General features: G+C 39.3%; 1 protein-coding gene across 1 annotated transcript in view; it reads left to right on the top strand.

The window, feature by feature from the left end:
- Positions 1 to 18,613, top strand: part of Pdcd10 (programmed cell death 10) — a 41,189-nt gene that overhangs the window by 2,652 nt on the left and 19,924 nt on the right. The window contains exon 2 of the mRNA XM_013016261.1: positions 15,630 to 15,840. Within this exon, the coding sequence (XP_012871715.1) occupies positions 15,745 to 15,840 (96 nt within the window). The 5' untranslated portion in view covers positions 15,630 to 15,744. The remainder of the gene's footprint in view (positions 1 to 15,629; positions 15,841 to 18,613) is intronic.

Below are 18,613 nucleotides of genomic sequence, written 5' to 3'. Positions count from 1 at the left end.
ATATGTAATTGTTGGAAACAAGTTACAGTCCAGATTCTTCTAACTATAGATCTTTTAATATTGTGAAGTAAAAGCTTAGTTCCCAACCAGGCACTTAGTGGCTCTCACCTGTAAGTCTAGCTATTCAGGATGCTGAGACATTGGAGGATTGGGGTTTGAAGTCAGCCTAGGCAGAAATGTTTGTGAGACTCCATCTCCAGTTGGCTATCAAAATGTCAGATTGGAGGTGTGGCTCAACTAAGTAAAGTTCTGGGAACAATCAAGCCAAGTGAGAGCATGAGGTCCAGCCCCGAGTTCAAGCCCTGGTATTGGTACAGAATTTGTTTTTTCTGTTCCCATAGATTATTTTATGCAAGAAAAAGACTGTGATGTATATTCAGTTATTACCTTCTAACTGTATCTAATGCTGACAATGTATCTTCTGTCTCCTATGTAGTCCTTCATCCTTTGGCATTTATCATGACTTTCAGCTTCTTCTTAACTTGGGGAACTTTTTATCTTGGGGACCGTTGCTCTACCTGGACTGTTTTCTCCTCCCTTTCCCCAAATCTGGCCAACTTCTGTACAGTTGCGAAGTGTCAGTTAAGATGTAAGATATTTCACCTCAGGAATGCTGACCTGCCAGCACACACCGCAGTGAGTTCCCATCCAATCTTTCCCCTACTCTTTTCCTTCCCACTTTCACAGGAGGAAGTCATTTGATAAATATTTGTCTTCATCACTAAGACAAAGGCACCTAAGCACGGTCTTATTTGCCCTGGGTCTTACCATACCATTGACGCTGAAGAATACAGTAAGTATTTGCTGAATGACTGAATAATAGAGACACACTTCAGCACTCTGCTCCCAACAGAAACACAGAAATAAATAAAGCTGATGCTCTTCCACTTTATAGCCAAGTGAAGGATGAAAGATTTCACAAATGAACCAAAGTTTAGGTTAGGTTAGATGAAAAGGTGTTGTTGCCAAAAGCAAATTGTACACAATTGTACAAAAGAGCCGATTCTTTCTGGAGATCTCTAAAATCTGAATAGGTAGTTTCCTTTGTGGGAATGTGTAGTTTTTATTTACAGCTGAATTTCTGTAGACCTTGCTGATTCCCTCCTTTGAGCAGGCATTATTATTTATAGCCAGATAGAAACATGAAAGAAAATTTCAGTGGGTTCTATTCTTCCTCTGTGTTACCTTGTTTTTATTTTTTCTCAAAACATTCACTGCATTTAGGTAGTATTAACATTTACTTTTAGCTGAAGACACCAAAGACATAAGAAAATGTAGTTAGTAAACTGATCAGGCACCATGACTGGCAAAACAAAAACAAAGAAATGCAGTTAAATTGTTAGAATCAATCTGAGAGAGGATGCTAGAGCCACAATTTGGATCTGTCTTGAACTTCACTTCTTTTTCTTGTTTTAATGGTGCTTTGTGACACTTACCTTTAGGATCACTTGCTTCAGTTGCTGTGACTGGAAAATTGAGATGTTCTTGTTTCAGGTGTACTTACCTTTTGTCTCTAGAAAATGATTATAGTTTGCATTGGGTCTTAAAGTAAACAAAATAATCTTAACAAGAGTAAAAGCATCATTTTGAGCACATGCAATCAAAATTTCAGGGATTTATTAGGTTAGATTTCTGACTTAGAGCAATTTCTGTAATTTTTTTCCAGTACAACATTAATGGAATAAAATACATTCAGCAGCTGTAAGTTACTGTAGTGTTACATGCTTTTGTAGATTTACTGGTTCACTCCCACACAGGCTAATTGTCAAAAGGTGATTGCTAATATTTGGCTATAAAATATTAGTGTTTGATAAATTCTAAACTTAGTATGAGTCGATAGTCCTAATGTTACTTGAACTTTTAGCAGAAATGTCTTGTTTATATAATTTGCCTGGATGGAACTGAGGTACTGTTTCTTTTGTATTGTTATGATAGAATTTTACTAAGAATTGCTACTAAGAATTTTAAGCCACTTGTAGGATTTTTTTTTCTCTAATATAAGCTTAATATGACTTAGTGTAAAAGATGGGGAGCGGTAAGAAGGAGGTAGAAGAGGAAAATTTTATTAGGAAGCTTGGTGGCTCACAACAGTGAGATCGTGCTGAGTCAGTCAGGCTGGCCTCTTGGAAATTAAGTTCACAAGCAAGGCTAGATTGCATAGCAGTAATCCTTGGGCTCATTCATCTATCATGTATTAATTGAGTATGTAGTATGTGTGAAATTGTTTTAAATCTACTTTGGAATAAGCCAGAATCCAATACAATAGCAGCTTATTGAGCAGTAAGTGGCTGGTCCAGCATCAGGCATTTTACGTTATGTCATGAAATCTTTACAACAGTCCTGAGAGGTTAGGCCCTGTAATCCCCGTTTTACAAGGTCAGAGGACTCATGACCTTGGTATTAGGATTTGAATTTGGGTTGGCCAAATGGAAAGCGACTTAATCATTGCAGTAAAAGTGATACTGTGGCTGAGGGCCAGTTAGCCTTGGAGTTAGTTACCAGGAATTTGCATCTTAAATGCTAGGTCAGTTGGGCAGGCAGAAATTAATACTCAGATTTACTTTTAAACACAACATATCAGGAAGTTAACATAGTAGGGATTATCAAGGAATTTTAACACCAGCCATTTTTCTGTAGCATAGGAGTAGATGATTTTTCCTTTCAGTGCCAGGTGTAGTATTTGATTTGTTAACTGTGTGGAAAAACAAGAATCCTCATTGGGAGCTGCACATGGTGAGAGGCTCTTGTAGTGACTGGATTCAGGCCACTGGTAACAGACCAAGTCTCTTGGCCCTTTCCTTCTGGCTCTAATATACATTAAATGGAATTGTGATCACCTGCATATCGACTACTTCTTTTTCCTTTTTGTGTTTTCTTCAAAAAATGACAAGCATGTCCATTGAACCGTTTTAGGGTTTTAAGGTTTATAGGTTTAGGTCTGTTTTAAGGTGAGGCAGTATACGCGCTGTAGTTCTGTGCAGAGTGGCAATCTGACAACATTGCTGGTTCTTTGCTGTCACTGCCTTGCAGGCTTGCACACCTTTGAGGGCCCAGACTGTGTCTCTGACTATTTATCACTACATTTTCTACCAACACTTGCTGGCTTTCACTATCCAAAGTCCTAACTAGGAGATGGAAAACTGGGTAAAATTTCAGTTAGTGGGTCCGCACTTGTAGATGGAGCGGGAGGGCTTGTAAAGACCATTTCTTTGGCACTTAGCCTTTTTTTAATATGTATTAAGTATTTTCCCCATGCGTCAGTTCATTTGATAATTTGGGACCCTAGAGCTGATAGAAAGGGGAATAATGATGGTTTCTCTAACTTGTCACCTGGTACTAACAGTTGTCTCTGCCTTACTCAGCTATTCTGTCTTTCTTCTGGATGACCTGGAATCTAGCTGAGATTGGGTTTAAGGAATGACAAACCCTAAAATGCTCCCCCTACTGCTCACTCATACTTATGTAAGGCTATGCTGAAAGAGCCAGCTGGGAACATTGAATGAGTCAGACCTGGCCTCTAGGAGGCAACTGCTCCCTTCAGCAGTTCCAATTGCAGCAAGGCTTTCCAAATTTCATTCCAAAGGATTCTAAACAATGCTGTGGTCCTTGTGGATGTCTTTCTACCTATTTCATTGGCATTTTGGTAATTTTGTGAAAACTTGGGAGATTCTGAGGTTCTACCTTCCAGCTTTGCCCAATCAAGGTTGTAGAAGGAAGTATAAATAGATACCTTACAGATAACCATTTTCTTGTCCTATTTCTTCTTGTGACAAGTAGCTTTGTTTGAGATGGGGTGAGGAATAAAAGGTGAAGTTCAGTGACAGTCCTTGAGGTGGAACCTTGGCCTCATTAGCACCTAGTGTTGAGCAGGTAAGCCAGGGTTACCTAGCTATTGGGCTTAAAGACTTTTATCAACATTGAGAGTTCCTTGTGGCACAATTTTTGCTGCAAAGAAAATCCAAGTTGCAGATTGTAAAGGCCTTAGGCAACTTGGGGTCATTAAGTGCAAGAGTGGGCATGTAATACTATGAGACACAGCACTAGTACACTTAACCCAGCTTAGTACAGACCTCTTAGCTGTACTTTGACATCTAGAGAACTTTTAAGAATACTCTCAGGGCTTAAGTTTACTTGATTTTCTGAGAGATGTTAATGGAAAGTTCTAACATTGTATTGGAGAAACTAAAAGCACAACATCACAAATAGGAAAATTGAATGACCCATACCATCATATACTAGTTGGCTATTCAATTCAGGAGTCAATTCATGAGCTGCTACACTGATAACTTCATGGACAAAAGATGAACATGTTCTAGTGAACTTTTTTTAAACAAATACCTTTACTTAAATTTTGTTTAGGTCAAGATTTAACAGATTTACACTGAAGGGTGGGGTATGGACTGCTATAACTAAAGAGATAGTGCCCTACCTCCCAGCCAGTTCCCAGCTATCTTAGAAGCCATTTGCTATTTTTATCATTGTTTCCATTTCCATGATCCAATTCAGAAGTAGTGATCTCTTTGTTCTGGTTGTCAACTTTCACTTATCTTGTGTAGATTATCTCCTTTTATGAACTGTGTAGCAGGTCTTTGATTATGTCTCAGTTTTATGTACTACCCAGCCTTCTTCCAGGGCACAACTTCCTTTAAGTTGACCTACGTATGGGCAACAGAATAAAGGATAATTCTGACACCAGTCTTGTAAATAGTTTTAAGTTTTGATGGCCAACTTTTATTTGTGCCCCAAACCTGGATTAACTTGAGTTTCTTCTAGTGACTCAGATAGATTTACTTAGACCCTCCATTTTGACAAATGAGAGGGGAAGGGATTTGAGAATGAGTTAGGTAAGTGTCTTGACACTGTGATGTCAGTATATATGATTCTTCTGTATGCTCCAAGTCAGGTGAGGCAAGGCAGGTGCTTGTGTCATATATGTGAAGGAGACACAAACTGCATGCCTTGGAGTTCAGCTTGGGCTCTAGACTTCTCTTTGGCCCCATTCTAGTTAATACCTGTAAATGAATTAAATGCTTGTTGGATGCTGGCTACTATATTAAATGTTTCAAATACACTTAGCACTCTTTAAGAGCCCTATGACATGAGTAAGTGCTTCAGTTGTAAGTTCCTTCATTTTTTTGGCTAGTCCTGCGGCTTGAGCTCAGGGTCTGGGTACTGTCCCTGAGCTTCTGTTGCTCAAGGCTAGCACTCTACCACTTGAGCCATGGTGGCTTTTTCTGTTTATGTGGTACTGAGGAATCCAGCCCAGAGCTTCAGGCATACTAGGCAAGCACTCTACCACTAAGCCACATTCTTAGCCCAGGCCCTTCAATTTTTAACAGAGTTAGGAAAATAGATTAAATAAAATAGATGATTAGATCTAAATGAGCAAAAATTCTAACTCAGGTCTTTTCTGGTTTGGATGAAGCACTGATTTCCTGCTCTATGTTGTGTATTATGTGTAGAAAATGTAATTATTTCCTGACTACTTCACAGATCTCTACTAAGAACCAGTACTTCTCATATGTTAAATTGGTGCACATAGCATGATGAGAGTTAACTGTGAAGGTGAGTGAAATCTCATTGTTACCAAAAGCAAGATACCCGAGCTTGTGCAGCACACAGTACCTAAGAGTGACCCTTGAATCAGACCTACATTCCACGTACAGGTTTGGATACTTCCGGAGTTTGCAGGTTTTAGGTGCAGTCTGGTTGAATCTTGGGTGACCCAGAAAGCAGAGCAGGTTAATTTGAAGTAGTTTTTTTCGGCAGATTACCCAGTACATCCAGTACGACTGACTTTAATAGCAAGCACAGTATTGTATTTGATTAAAATGTCTGTCATTCAGTTTTGTTTCTTAATGTGAATTTGGATTTTTTTAAATTTCTAAATTAGAAATGTTGGGAGATTGAACCAGATACCATATAGCTATTTTCACTTTAAAAGTTTAGGTTTTTAACATTTAAATTAGTTCAGTGTATTAACGTGTGATGAGGCTAAAGTTAAACTACTAGTTAAGGTTGAGATTGGAAACACAGTTACAGAAAACTCTGGGTCTTGATATCACCTGCTAGCTCTTAACCTTACTTTTAGGGCCACTTTCCTTTGTTCTTCGTTTGTGTCATCTATACCGATGTAGCTATTATTCTAGAGCAATGGGTCTAGAGAAACTTGTGTTGGAAGAGGGGGAAAGGAGGGTCAGAGCTGTAAGGAGAAATTGGTAACTTGGATAATGTGCATGCTAACACATTAATCAAATGGATGAGCAGTTTATCATGTGTATTTCTCATGTATTGAGGTGTGAAAGATTTTATTTGAAATAAAGAAGTGCTGTCATGTGGTTTAAAACCATTTATCAATTTTTCTGGCTTCAAAAAATCCTTGATATCTATTTTGGGGGTGATTGTAGAGTGGGCTTGCCTTGTAGAGAGATGAATCATGTCATCCTAGATTTGACTGCTCTTTCGTTTTCTCTACTTAGTCATCAAAACTAATAGGAAGTAATTACTGCATCTCATGTACTGTTCTGTCTGTAATACTACCCAATCTTCACAGCAGCCTTAATGATAATATCATTATCATCTTACATATGATAAAATGATGCTCACTTCTTTAGTAACAGTGCTCTTAATAGTGCCACGTATAAATGAAACAGTCGTATTTCAGTTTTCCTTTAGGTATCATGAGTTTCTCTTGGGACCTTAACCCTCTTGTGATAGACATTCTGTCACTATGACAAAAAATCTTGAGATATTCAAATTTTACCCAGAAAAGCTCTGTTTTGTCTTAGAGTTACGAGACTTCCATCCATGGTTATTTGACCCTGTTGCTTTGTGCCTTTGGTGAAGTAGTACATCATGACCTTCGCATGTGATGGAGCAAAATAGCTGCCCTCCCAAGCCCAGGAGCAAAGAGCAAGGAGGAGGCCTGGGGTCCCACAATCTTATTGAAGGGCATCCCTCCAAAACTAAGGACCTCCCATCAAGCCCGGAGTCTTTTAAGTTTCCCCCATTTCCCAGTATCATTAAGAACCAAGCCTGGGAAGAAAGACATGGGTCTGTATCACAGACAAAATGTGCTCAGACTATATTTAAGAGCCCCAAGGTCTTAACTGTTCCAGCATTGTTTCATAGTCCAAAATCTGCTGAGAGAGACTCAAGATACTCAGCTGTTAGTCTTTGTATCTAAATGAAAAAGGAAGTTATATGCTTCCAAGATAGAGAAAATGGTATAGATTAACATTCCAAAAGGGAAGACTAGGGTAATAGAAAGGCCTCAGACAAGACACAAGACCCAGTCAGGCAAATATTAATCTGTGTTGAGCATCCATGTACACCAAGGCAAATGGGAACACCTACAGGTGTTGTCAGCCCTCTGCCCCCACCCCTCCACCCCCACTGCTTTATTGGCTTCAGACCCTGGTGAGCATTGTACATCTGCAGTACAAGTAAGAGCTTCAGCCCCAGAGTTCCATTCATTGTGCCCTATTGGGTGCTGCTTCAGGGACTTTGCCCCAGCAGCACAGTGCCTGGTTTCCTAAGCCTTCTTTTGAAATCTGGATGCACACTTCACGATCTATACTTCTATGGTCTGCCTTCCTGGAACATGGGCGACAGGTAGAGTGTATCAAGGCCCTCTTTAGCCTGAGCCCGTACCTGGACCTGTTTGAACCACAGCTTACAACTCCCCAAGTGCCCTCTGTACTCAGCAGGAGAAGGGAATCCTGGGAAGAGAGTTTCCTAGGCAGTTCTGGGCTGGCAGAGTGTCCGGGATTCTTTTCTCAAGATTCTGTCTTGGGAAATCTTTGCTACAAGTTTGCAAACAGCCTTTGGGCATGTGATGGGTCCTGCGGCCTTCAGATTCCTGAGCTGCCCTGAGCTCTCTCTCCTGCTTGCCCAGTTCACAGCACTTAGCTTTTTATCCACACCAGCAGCTGTACCAGCTTTGTATGCACCTTTTTTACATGCTGCTTTTCTGGCCAGTTGTAGGCATTTTTCAGATCTTAATGTTTTACCTCTCTTTGCTTCTAGCCAAATTTCCTGAGTTGTTTTGCTGGCTTGAAATAAGTTCCATCAGATAAACCTGTTCATCACTTCTAAGCTTCGTATCTCTCACAAAATATCAGAGAATGACAAGAATGTGTTCTTTTTGGTTTTGCAGTAGTATGTATGGCAAGGATAAATTCTAGTCCAGTCGCCTCATTTCCATCTGAAAGTGAGCTTGGTCTTTACTGGCTGCAGTCCTTTCAGCATGCTGGTCTGAACCTCTACAGGAAACACCAGTTAGGTTTTGCTTTACAGCATTTTATGCTTTCTCTAGCCTGCTCCTCTAACTCCTGCACACTCCTGCCAACCAGTTACAAAGACTCCTACACAGTGTCTCCTGAATAGCTAACAGTCAACAGCAGCATTTCTTTGAACCAAATTCTGTTAGTGCTGTTGCTACCACCTAATATCAGATACAGTAAACTAAAGAGCAAAAGGATTCTTTTGGATCACTGTGAGTTTCTAACCCGTGATCTATCTGTTAGACCATGTGGTGGTGAGAGAAATGCAGAAATGTCACATCCCAAGCTAGGGAGGCCGGGATAGAGGAAGTAATGCCAGTAATCCCTTTCAGGGTCATTTCCACCCTCCCACAGCCACCACCACATCTGGAGGGACCAAGATTTTAACACGTGGGCCTTTGAGGGACATTCAAAATCCAAATTATTCCAAATTTTAAGGTTATAATCTAAAATTATAAGTTTAAGATGACTGATTTACTAACTATGCATAGAGTGAAATGTTTCAGTTAAGGAATATTACCTCTGACAGATGTAATGAGATGAACAACAAATGGTAAGTGAATAGACTTGAATTCAGAGCACTTTTGCATTTAGACATTTTTCCATCCTAAGACATTGTACTCCAGTTGGCCAAAGCTGACTGTTTGCACAGACCTTTTTACCTCAACTTTTCAGTGATGTTTTAGTTAGAACCCTTGTTACTTCATAGCACAGCAAACACTTGTTCTGTCAGTCATATTTTCTGAACTCATGTTTATGAAATAATAAATTCCATAGGTCGAGTGCTTGGACTAGTTAGTAGTATTAAATATCTGTAAAATATGGCTTCACACAGAAGCACTTTTCCACATTTGATAGAGTCCAACATACTAGATTGGACTTCACAGAGTTGTGAAGATTCATTGCAAAATATGTACTTTTTTGGATAGTTACTTTATGGTTTAGCTTATATCATCTTTTAACTAGAAATGATAACTTAGTTGTCATTTATTTTAAAGAAGAAACTAATGAAGAGACTTGTTCAAAACCAAAGATAATTTAGGAATAATATTTGAGACCTTAATTCTTACTCTTTGTCTCCGTATCTCCAAGTCCATCAGTTACTGTGAACAGGCCGAGACATAGACATAGACACAGACATATACACACAGATAGTTATGTATACATAATGTATATGTATGTGTATATAAAATGTGTGTAACATGTCTGTATGTATGGGTAGACATATTCATATGTATGTACATCTTTATATACACAGTTAAGACATGTATATGAGTGCCAAAGTGTTCTATACTAATAACAAGATCTATACTAATTAATAACAAGATCATTTGTAGATATCCTTACATGCAACCTCTACAACTACTGACAGTCATGCATGTTAGGGTTGAGTTCCACATAGCCTAAAAAATAAAATTATAGAACTAATAGGCATTGAACTAGAAAGTAACATTATTTGTAGAAGGAAGACAGTGATGCTAAAGACTTGACTCATTTTGACCTAAGTATGACCTGTTTCTCTACCGTCTTTTTTTTTTTCCCCTAGCTTGTGGCTATAACATTTTACTTGAGACCTCACAAAGCTCTAAAATACATGAAAGTTGTGATGACAAATGGTAGCCTTTCCAGCTATACTGTGGTCTATTTCATCTTGAAAGAAATCCAGTTTTGCTAGAGTAATGATGAGCAAGACTCTTGGTACTTCATTATGGACTGAAAAAACAAGGTGTTATTTGAGACACTGAGTCCACCAACTATTGAAGAGGGTACCTCTATGAGGATTTGTAAATAATTTTTGTGGCCCGATGAGAGGTTTTTGTTTTTTGTTTTTTATATTTCCCATGAAATATTTTCTGAATCTATAGTGGATACCAGTAATGAAATTTTATCACTGAATTTTAGAGTACCCAGACCGTTGAGGTAATGAATTTTTCTCCTGTTTTGTTTCTCATGAGAGCATGGGCTAGGCCAATGACTAAGTGGAGTTTCCATAGGGAACCATGCATCCTCTTCCTAGTTACTTAAACTTTGTTAGTATTCCTGAGGCTGGTCTTAGCAATTTGTACGATTCCCAGCCTGCCGGGTTCATGAGAGTCATCTAGATTACTTGTAAGAATAGACTCCTTTCCCTTCCTTGGCAGTTCTGAAAGGAATATTTTTAATAAGCCCTGAAGTGCTTGTGATAGCTTACTGAAACACTCTCTGGTAAAAGTTCAATTGTGTTTTGTATCTTGCTTGTATGTTAAGCAAGATTAACCTGTGTTGGAAATTCTTAAACTTGGAGAAATTGTTAACCATTCAATAAATGTTAACCAGTTGTGTCCCTAATGTGTAAAGACATCCTAGCACTCTTCATACAAATGAGATATTAGCATTTATAATATTTGGATGTTTTACCTTTAGTTTTGTTTATTTATATAATACATTTTTGTCAGAGTCTGCTTTATTTGCAATGATCTGCTTGAGATAACAAAAGTAAAAGCTGGAATTATGACTTCACAACTTGATTAGTAAGATTATAGATTTCTGTGTTTTCTTGTGTATTCCTGAGGTTGGTATTTGAAAACCATTAGTAAGACTGATGAAACTGTGTCATTCATTTGTTTATTAACCAATGCCTGTCATATCCTACTGTGCTGTCTCCTGTCTCTGTGGGAAAATAAATACACCTGAATAGAAACATAAACACACAGAATCCTGCTCAGTGCAAGGATGACCAAACTGTAAACTGAGTAGTCAGAAGTACAGAATTTTCAAAGAGAACATTTTTCTACCACAGAACTGTCTATACTAGTGCCACAGACTTCTGTTTATCTGCTTCTCTTATTGGTAGTAAGTTAACTTTGGCTCTAGAGTTATCTCATGCCACAGATGGAGTAGAGTGGGTTTGCTTCAGGAAATGCTGCTTCTGAACCCTGAGATACACCAGGTATAGCTCTTTATTTGAGCAGACTGGTGATGGCTGGACAAAGCATTTTTATGCTAAGGACTAAGAATTGGCAGGGGAGTAGCCAGGGATCTGTGTTTTACTTTCTTCATCAGAAACAAGTGATAATTAATTTTATTAGCCCAGGAAAGTATTTACAGTGGATTCATCTTAGAAATTAGCATTGCAGTTTTGAATATCCAAGGAAATAAAGAGTAAAAGTATAACAGTTCATATTGGTGTTCCCATATCATACAGAACATTTTTCAAGAAAATGGTTGAATGTGTGCCTTTTAGTGTGTAAGTGGTAGTAGTAGAGTGGAGGTCCTGACTTGAAATCACAAAAAATACCTAGCTAAAGCATAAAAACACCTCGGAAACATATGCTTTTTGTCTAAGTTCTTATTTATAGTCCAGTTCTTTTTTCTTAATTCTGTAGCTGCTAAGCTGTTGTTACACTAAACTTACTTTGAACTGAAAAAAATTTCCTCTAACCTAAGCAACACACTTAAAATAGTTACTAAGTAGTTTCACTTATTTTTTATTAGCTAGAAATTGTGAGCATGGGTAAATCACTATACTAAATGGGATGGTCTTGACTGTCAGTCCAATTGGATGGGAAAGGGCTAGGAAATGTAGTAAGACTTTTTTTAAGAGAAGATTAATTAAGGGGGAATACCCACTGAATGTGGGTGGTACTATCCTCTAGGTTCTGTGCAGTAAGAGGGGAAAAGGAAACAGCCAGCGAGCATGGGCATTCTTCTTACTTTCTCACCATGAGGCTGGTAACCTGCTCTACACCCTCCATGTCTTGATGGACTGAAACTCCTGCAACTGAGCAAAATAATGGCTTTTCTCCTGAAGGTTGTTTGTGTCAGGTGTTTTGTAGCAGTGGGAAAGCTTAATTCACACTTGGGGAGGGAGCTTTGGTTTGTACTGTGCTAGGATCATGTTCATCAATTACAGATTTGAAATTTTGAATCTATGTATGATCAGTTGTCAGGGAAAGCCTGATTAGCTCTCTCTCCAGAAACCAGGATGTAGATGTTAAGAGTGTTGCTCTGCTCCTGGGTCCCAGCCACAGTGAAAATGACTAGGAGTTGCTGCTCCATCCCTGGGTGGAGTCTAAGACCTGCTCACTATGGAGACTCTTGCTTTTCCCACCAAAGGAAGCCATTGCAGCCTGTCCACCCAACCGTTTCAGATGACAACGCTTGTGGAAGCAATGACAGGGCATATTTAACTTGAATTAATATTGGCAGAATAATTGAATCTTTTAAAAGCCTTTGTTGTTACATTGGTTGGAAGTATTATGTAAATGTTGTTGAAACTGTGTGGTCTGAATTGTCCAATGTCATTCTACACAGTTCGATTGCAAATTGGTGTTGTAGAGCATTTTCCATAGTATCTACACTGCGGTTGGTAGGCCAGTCACTGGGTCTAGCTCTAGCCTTAAATTAAGCCTTTGAGCAGCTTGTTGTACTTAGATTCAGATAACTAGCGGGAACTCTGATACTAACTTCAGGACCTCACCCTTGACCTCTACCACCCTTTATCCACAACTGTGGTGGTGTGCATGCGCCTATCTTGTTAGATTCCACCTCCTGTTTACTGGAGGCTTTAAAATCTTTTCTCTCCCCAACTCGCTGTCTTAACTAAAGCCTCCTCCCTGTACTTAATCAGGTCTACTATTCTTTGCAGGTTACCTCTTAACCTCATCAAGGAATAAGTGGTTTTAAAGTTATTGCCCATATTCCTGAGCCTTTAAAACTTGGCTACCTTTCTCCCCAGGAGGAGGTACTGGGGTTTGAATCTTTGGATTTTAGAGCAGGCACTCAATTACTTGATCCAGTGCCCCAGCCCTTCCCATGTTGTTTATCCTGTGTGGTCCTGCATCCAGCCAGCCTCAACTAAGATACTTGGAATCTCAGATGTGTATCACCACACCCACCTTGTTGGTTGAGATTGGGTCTTGCTCACTTCTTGTATGGGCTAGCCTCTGATTCTGATCACCCTGATTTTTGTCCCTGAGTGGTTGGGAATACAGATGTGTACTACCTGGCCCTGCCCGAAAGTGTTTGGCCACCCTTTTTTGAAACTCCTTATTTTCATAATGCTGGTTCTCTCATCTACTTCCTCCACAGCAGTATATAGCCTAAGTTTGTTTTGTTTTTGTTTTTATTTTTAAACTTTACTGTAAAAGTGATGTACTAAGGGGTTACAGTTATACAGGTAAGGTAATGAGTACATTTCTTTTTTAACAGTGTTATCCCTCTCCCTCATTTTCTCCCATTTTCCTTGTATTTCATGGTATTATCTTTGATGAGTCAAAGACAGAATACACTGTTTTTCTCTGTGGTCTCTACATAGAATCATACCTATAGTAATCAATGAAATACTTGCTAAATATAAGTGATTTAAGTGGAAAAACAGATTGTCAAGTGGTATATTAAGTAATTTCATCCTACTTGCTCACTGTCCTGGTTGTGCTCATCTCTTACATGGATGTGCTGGGTCTCCTAAGTTTTCTACTTAAAAAAAATCATTTATATTTCTCAAAAGCCTTTAGCTTTTGTCCCTCCATTCTTCTCTTCATGCAAGCTACTTAAGCCAGCCAAAGGATCAAGAAGTAGTTTTCCCTTGCCCTATAAAATACAGCTTTTTTTTTTTTTCATTTTTGGTGCTCTCAGACAGGGATCACATTTTGGCTTAAAATAGGAACGCTTTTCCTTATTTAGAGATATCAGAAACAGGACTTGAGTAGCTGCTGAGTGCCCCCTTCACTGTTAGGATATAGTCCAATTCGTACCCCGGTCTTAATTAGACAATGGTGACTGAAACTTTTGAAGTAGAATGCCAAAACCTTGTGTCTTTCAGAGTTTAGGTCTTTGAAAAATCTGGCATAATTAAATTTTTAATGACCAAGAACAGTATCTTGCATCTAGTATTTAATTGCTACTAAACATACATTTCTCAGTGACTGAGTGCATGAAGGTAGACAAGGTGCTCTCTATTTCTCTATTTTCGCTCCAACCATGGTTTTGTGATGTAGGAATATCAGATTTATATCTAGCAAGCCCTGGGCCTCTGCATGTATGATCTGGAGCAAGTTATTTTCTCTCAAAAACAATTTCCTGCTGGTTGCCAATGGCTGATGCCTGTAATCCTAGCTATTCCAGAGGCTGAGATCTGAAGGTCATGGTTTGAAGCAAGCTCCAGCAGAAAAGTCTCCAAGAGACTCTTATCTCTGATTAACTACTCAAAAACTGGAGGTGGAGCTGTGGCTCAAAGTGGTAGAGTGCTAGCCTTGAGCACAAACAGCTCAGTCCCCCAGTTCAAGCCTAAAGACCTTCCCCTCCCCCCCAAAAAAAATTTCCCAGCCTCTCAAAGTAAAATTTCTTGTATTACTGGATTCCTCTTTTTCTGCTCTCCTCTCTCAATCTCTTCCTTCCCCTCTTTTCTTTCTTAGTCTGTTCTTTCTTTTGTTCTTTTTGTTTGTTTTTGTGGCAGGTTTCTTCAGTTTAGCCCAGGCTAGCCTTAGAATTTGTGATCTTCTCTACCTCTCTTCCCAGAGTTCTGGCATATACTGTTGAATTTTTAATTTTAGTTCTAAACTACCACAGTTTTTCTCTTTTCAGATTTAGACAGATTCCCAGAATTCTTCTAAATATCAAAAAAGGACCCTTGACAAAATTGTATTTTCTGAAGTAGGGTTAATTTTTTTTTAAGATTTGTCCCTGATCTCCAGTGCTTGCTGTATTTTTGTTGTTATTTTCAAGTTATAACTATTATAAATAAAGTTATATATATTAAATACCCTAACTGTTCATTTTAACATGTGCTCATACAATATTACATGTAAATACTGTTAAGTACACATCTAGTTGATACTTTTTACAGTTGTAATGCAGTTGGATTTGCATGCTATTTTGTGAGACCTTAGTACATTTAGGTAGAGTGGGCTTTGAGCCACTGTTTCATGAAATAGTGCCTGGATAATGAGGACAGCAGTGTGAAATGGCAAATTACTAAGCTGAAAAGCAAACGGTGACTTACCAATTTAGCTTTTCATAAGGTAGGAGCTCTGTATTTTGGGAAGGAACGTGACTGATGGTTTTTTGTTTCTTTTTTTTAAATTTTTATTTACTTTTTATTGTGAAAATACTGTACAGAGGGGTTACAGTTACATGGGCAAGATAATGAGTACATTTCTATCAAGCATTGTAGCCTCCTCCTTTGTTTCCCCTTCCCATCCCTTCCCAGCCTCCCCCCACCCCCCCTCCCCCCCCTCCACCAAAGTTGTAAAATTCATTTTCGACATGACAACTTGTACTTCTCATTGTTGCAATGGGTCCATCTGTATCCTTGGTTTTTGGCTTCTTTTAAGGTGAATTTCTCTTTTCTTTTCTATCCACCAGGTCCGTGTCTGTTTTGTGCCCTATTCTTTAACACAAAAAAAGAGAAGATATACTGCAGTGAATGAAGATTCTTTTGCATTTTAGCACTGCTTTTTCTACTGTAGTTGGCTTTTGAATGAGGATGACAATGGAAGAGATGAAGAATGAAGCTGAGACCACTTCCATGGTTTCTATGCCCCTCTATGCAGTCATGTATCCTGTGTTTAATGAGGCAAGTGTGTAATATTTTCTTACAAGCTTACCATCTGCTTCATTTTTTTCGTTTGTGTTCTTGTCATGCATCCTTGTATGAAATGTACTCTTGTCTGTGTTAGGCATTGTGTCAGCACTTACAATAATGAAAACATGGCCAAATAGATATTCTACCCCTCATCTGAAGGTTTACCTTCAGTGGGAGAGATAGATAAAATAAAGTTCCAATAACAATTGTCCAATGCTATCAAGTCAAAAACATTCATTGAGAAAGAAAATGGCAGGTGAGGGTCAGGACCAAACCAGATGTCTCAAGGATCAAGAGATAAAATAAGAGCTGCAGTTGGGGAGGCAGTGCTCCGTCACGGTAGCTAGAGCACCAGGCACAGAGATTGCAGTGAGCTATTGTAAGTGGTGGCAAAGCACTTTTCTAAAGTTGATATTTAGAAGATGGCATTTATTATGTCTATAGAGGGTATGGTTGCTTTTTTTTAATTTGAGGAATTCCCTCATATTTAATGTTAAGTATGTTGTTAATATGCTGTTGTAGATAGAGAGTTCTAGTTTTGAAGTGTCTTAGAGATTGGCTAATCACCTTTCTGGTGGTGAGTAAAGTCCCTGACTTGTGAAACCACTATCCTCAGATTGCCTAGAACTAAACCAAATCTAGCTACTTTGAACTTTTGTTTAACAGTTTGAATGATCTTCTTCCTACTTATGAAAAATACATGTTTGAACCTTGACTCTGCAAAGGAGTGGGATTTCTGGTAAAATGAACTGCTTGAACTAATACTATAGATTTTGTCTGAGCCTATGAAAGAGATTAACTCGAAAGGCAAGGAGGTGGCTGGCTGGCTGTGGTGGTGTCACCTGCCGTCCCAGCCACACAGGAGATGTAAGTAGGAGGACCATGGTTCAGCTTACCTTAGCAGAAAAAAGGGCGACCCTCGGTGAACAACAACTGTGGTAAACTGTGAGACATAAGTGACAAAGGATGAGGTCCTGAATGTAAACCCCAGTATTACCAAAAAAGAAAGGACTCTACATAAACTAATAAATTGAGAAAGAAAGCATGTGTGGCCTGAAAGCCACTGTCCAAGAAGACCACACAGACGCAGTCGCATGTGTTTTATTGTCAGCAGGCCTGACAAGGCTACCTCTTCCACAGGAGAGGGAGAAGTGGCGTCTGTCCCTTCTTCAGGGTCAAATTTATAGTCAGGGGCTAGGAATGGGAAGTAGATGAAGTCCTTGCTAAAGATGGCACATAGCATATGGCCAGGGTGGGGTTTTCTGATTGTAACACGTATAGTTAGTCAGCATTCCCCTGAGGATGCAGCTGGGGGCCAGGGGTAAAACACGGCTCTGGGAAGTGAAGTGGGAGGAATGGCCAGGGCCAAAGGCCAACTACAGCCAGATCTGTCCAGATCAACTGGTTTTGTGGGAGGTGCTGAGGACTGAGAAGGAGGGCATGCTAACAGGGCCCAATAAATAAAGGTAGTGATTTTCTCCAGATAAGAAGTGAAAATATGTGGCTAGAATACATTGTTTTGTGATTCATACAGGATCCAAAGAATGAATTGTTAGCAGTAAAATTTGCAAATTGCTGAATGTAACAGGTTGAAAGATCCTACAGCAAATTGTCATGATCTAATCTCAATTTGAATTTGTTGATTGAACATTGTAATATGAAACTTAATCAAATGAAATCATTTCTGCTGAGCACAGTGGCTCAAACCTAGAGTCTAGCTACTAGAAAGCAAGGGATCATGGATTGACACAAGCCCTAGCATAACAATTGAAAGAACTTATTTTAACCAATGGCTGGGTATAGTGACATAGAGAAAGACAAGTAGGACCATAGCCTGGGCATAGAGCAAGATCCTACCTCCAAAAATAGCCACTACCAGCGCTGGTGGCTCACACCTGTAATCCTAGCTACTCAGGAAGCTGAGATGTGAGGATCAGGGTTCAAAACCAGCCCGGATAGGAAAGTCCATGAGACTATTATCTCCAATAAACCACTAGAAAACCGGAAGTGGCACTGTGCCTCCAGCAGTAGAGTGCTTTCCTTGAGCTGAAGAGCTGAGGGACAGCACCCAGGCCCAGAGTTCAGGCCCCATGACCAACAACAACAAAAAAAACAACAACACTGTGCTGGACACTGTTGGTAGTTCGAAGTCAGCTGGGGCAGGAAAGTCCCTGAGACTCTTATCTCCAATAGACTATTCAGAAAAAACCTGAAGCAGCACTGTGGCTCAGGGACAGTGCCCAGGCTCTGAGTTCAAGCCCCAGGACCAGCAAAAAATAAGGGGGAGGGGGAGCTCTGGAGGCCTAGATCAAGTGGTAGAGCACTTGCCTCATAAGCATAAGGATATGAGTTAAACTCCAAAAAGAAAAAACAAATTGCTTCTGTCATGTAGTCAGACATTTAAAGATTGGGGGTAGACTTAGTAGTAGGTTCTAGGTTCTTCCCCCGTACCACTGAAAAAATAAACCACATTCAAAACTACAAGGTTTTAAGGATTCTGATAACTTCCTCTTGACAGTTGAAATTTAAGGCTTGATTTAGGAACAGAACAAAAAATTAGTGTGTCCTCCAAGGGGAAGTGTTTGCTGAAGTATTTTATTCAATGTTAGCATTATTGTGTGGTATTCTACTACGTGAATGTAACAGGTAACAAATCAAACATTAATATTTAAATATAGTTCTGGCATCAATTTTTCTAAGTCTGTTGATGGGGAAATCTAGTTTATCCTGGTTCTTGGTTCTGTTTTTCTGTTCTGTGTGGATT

This window comes from Dipodomys ordii, unplaced genomic scaffold, assembly GCF_000151885.1.
Source record: "Dipodomys ordii isolate 6190 unplaced genomic scaffold, Dord_2.0 Scaffold30, whole genome shotgun sequence".
NCBI classification, from domain to species: domain Eukaryota; kingdom Metazoa; phylum Chordata; class Mammalia; order Rodentia; family Heteromyidae; genus Dipodomys; species Dipodomys ordii.
Note: the sequence above shows the minus strand (reverse complement) of the source record. Positions and strands in the feature narration are given on the sequence as shown.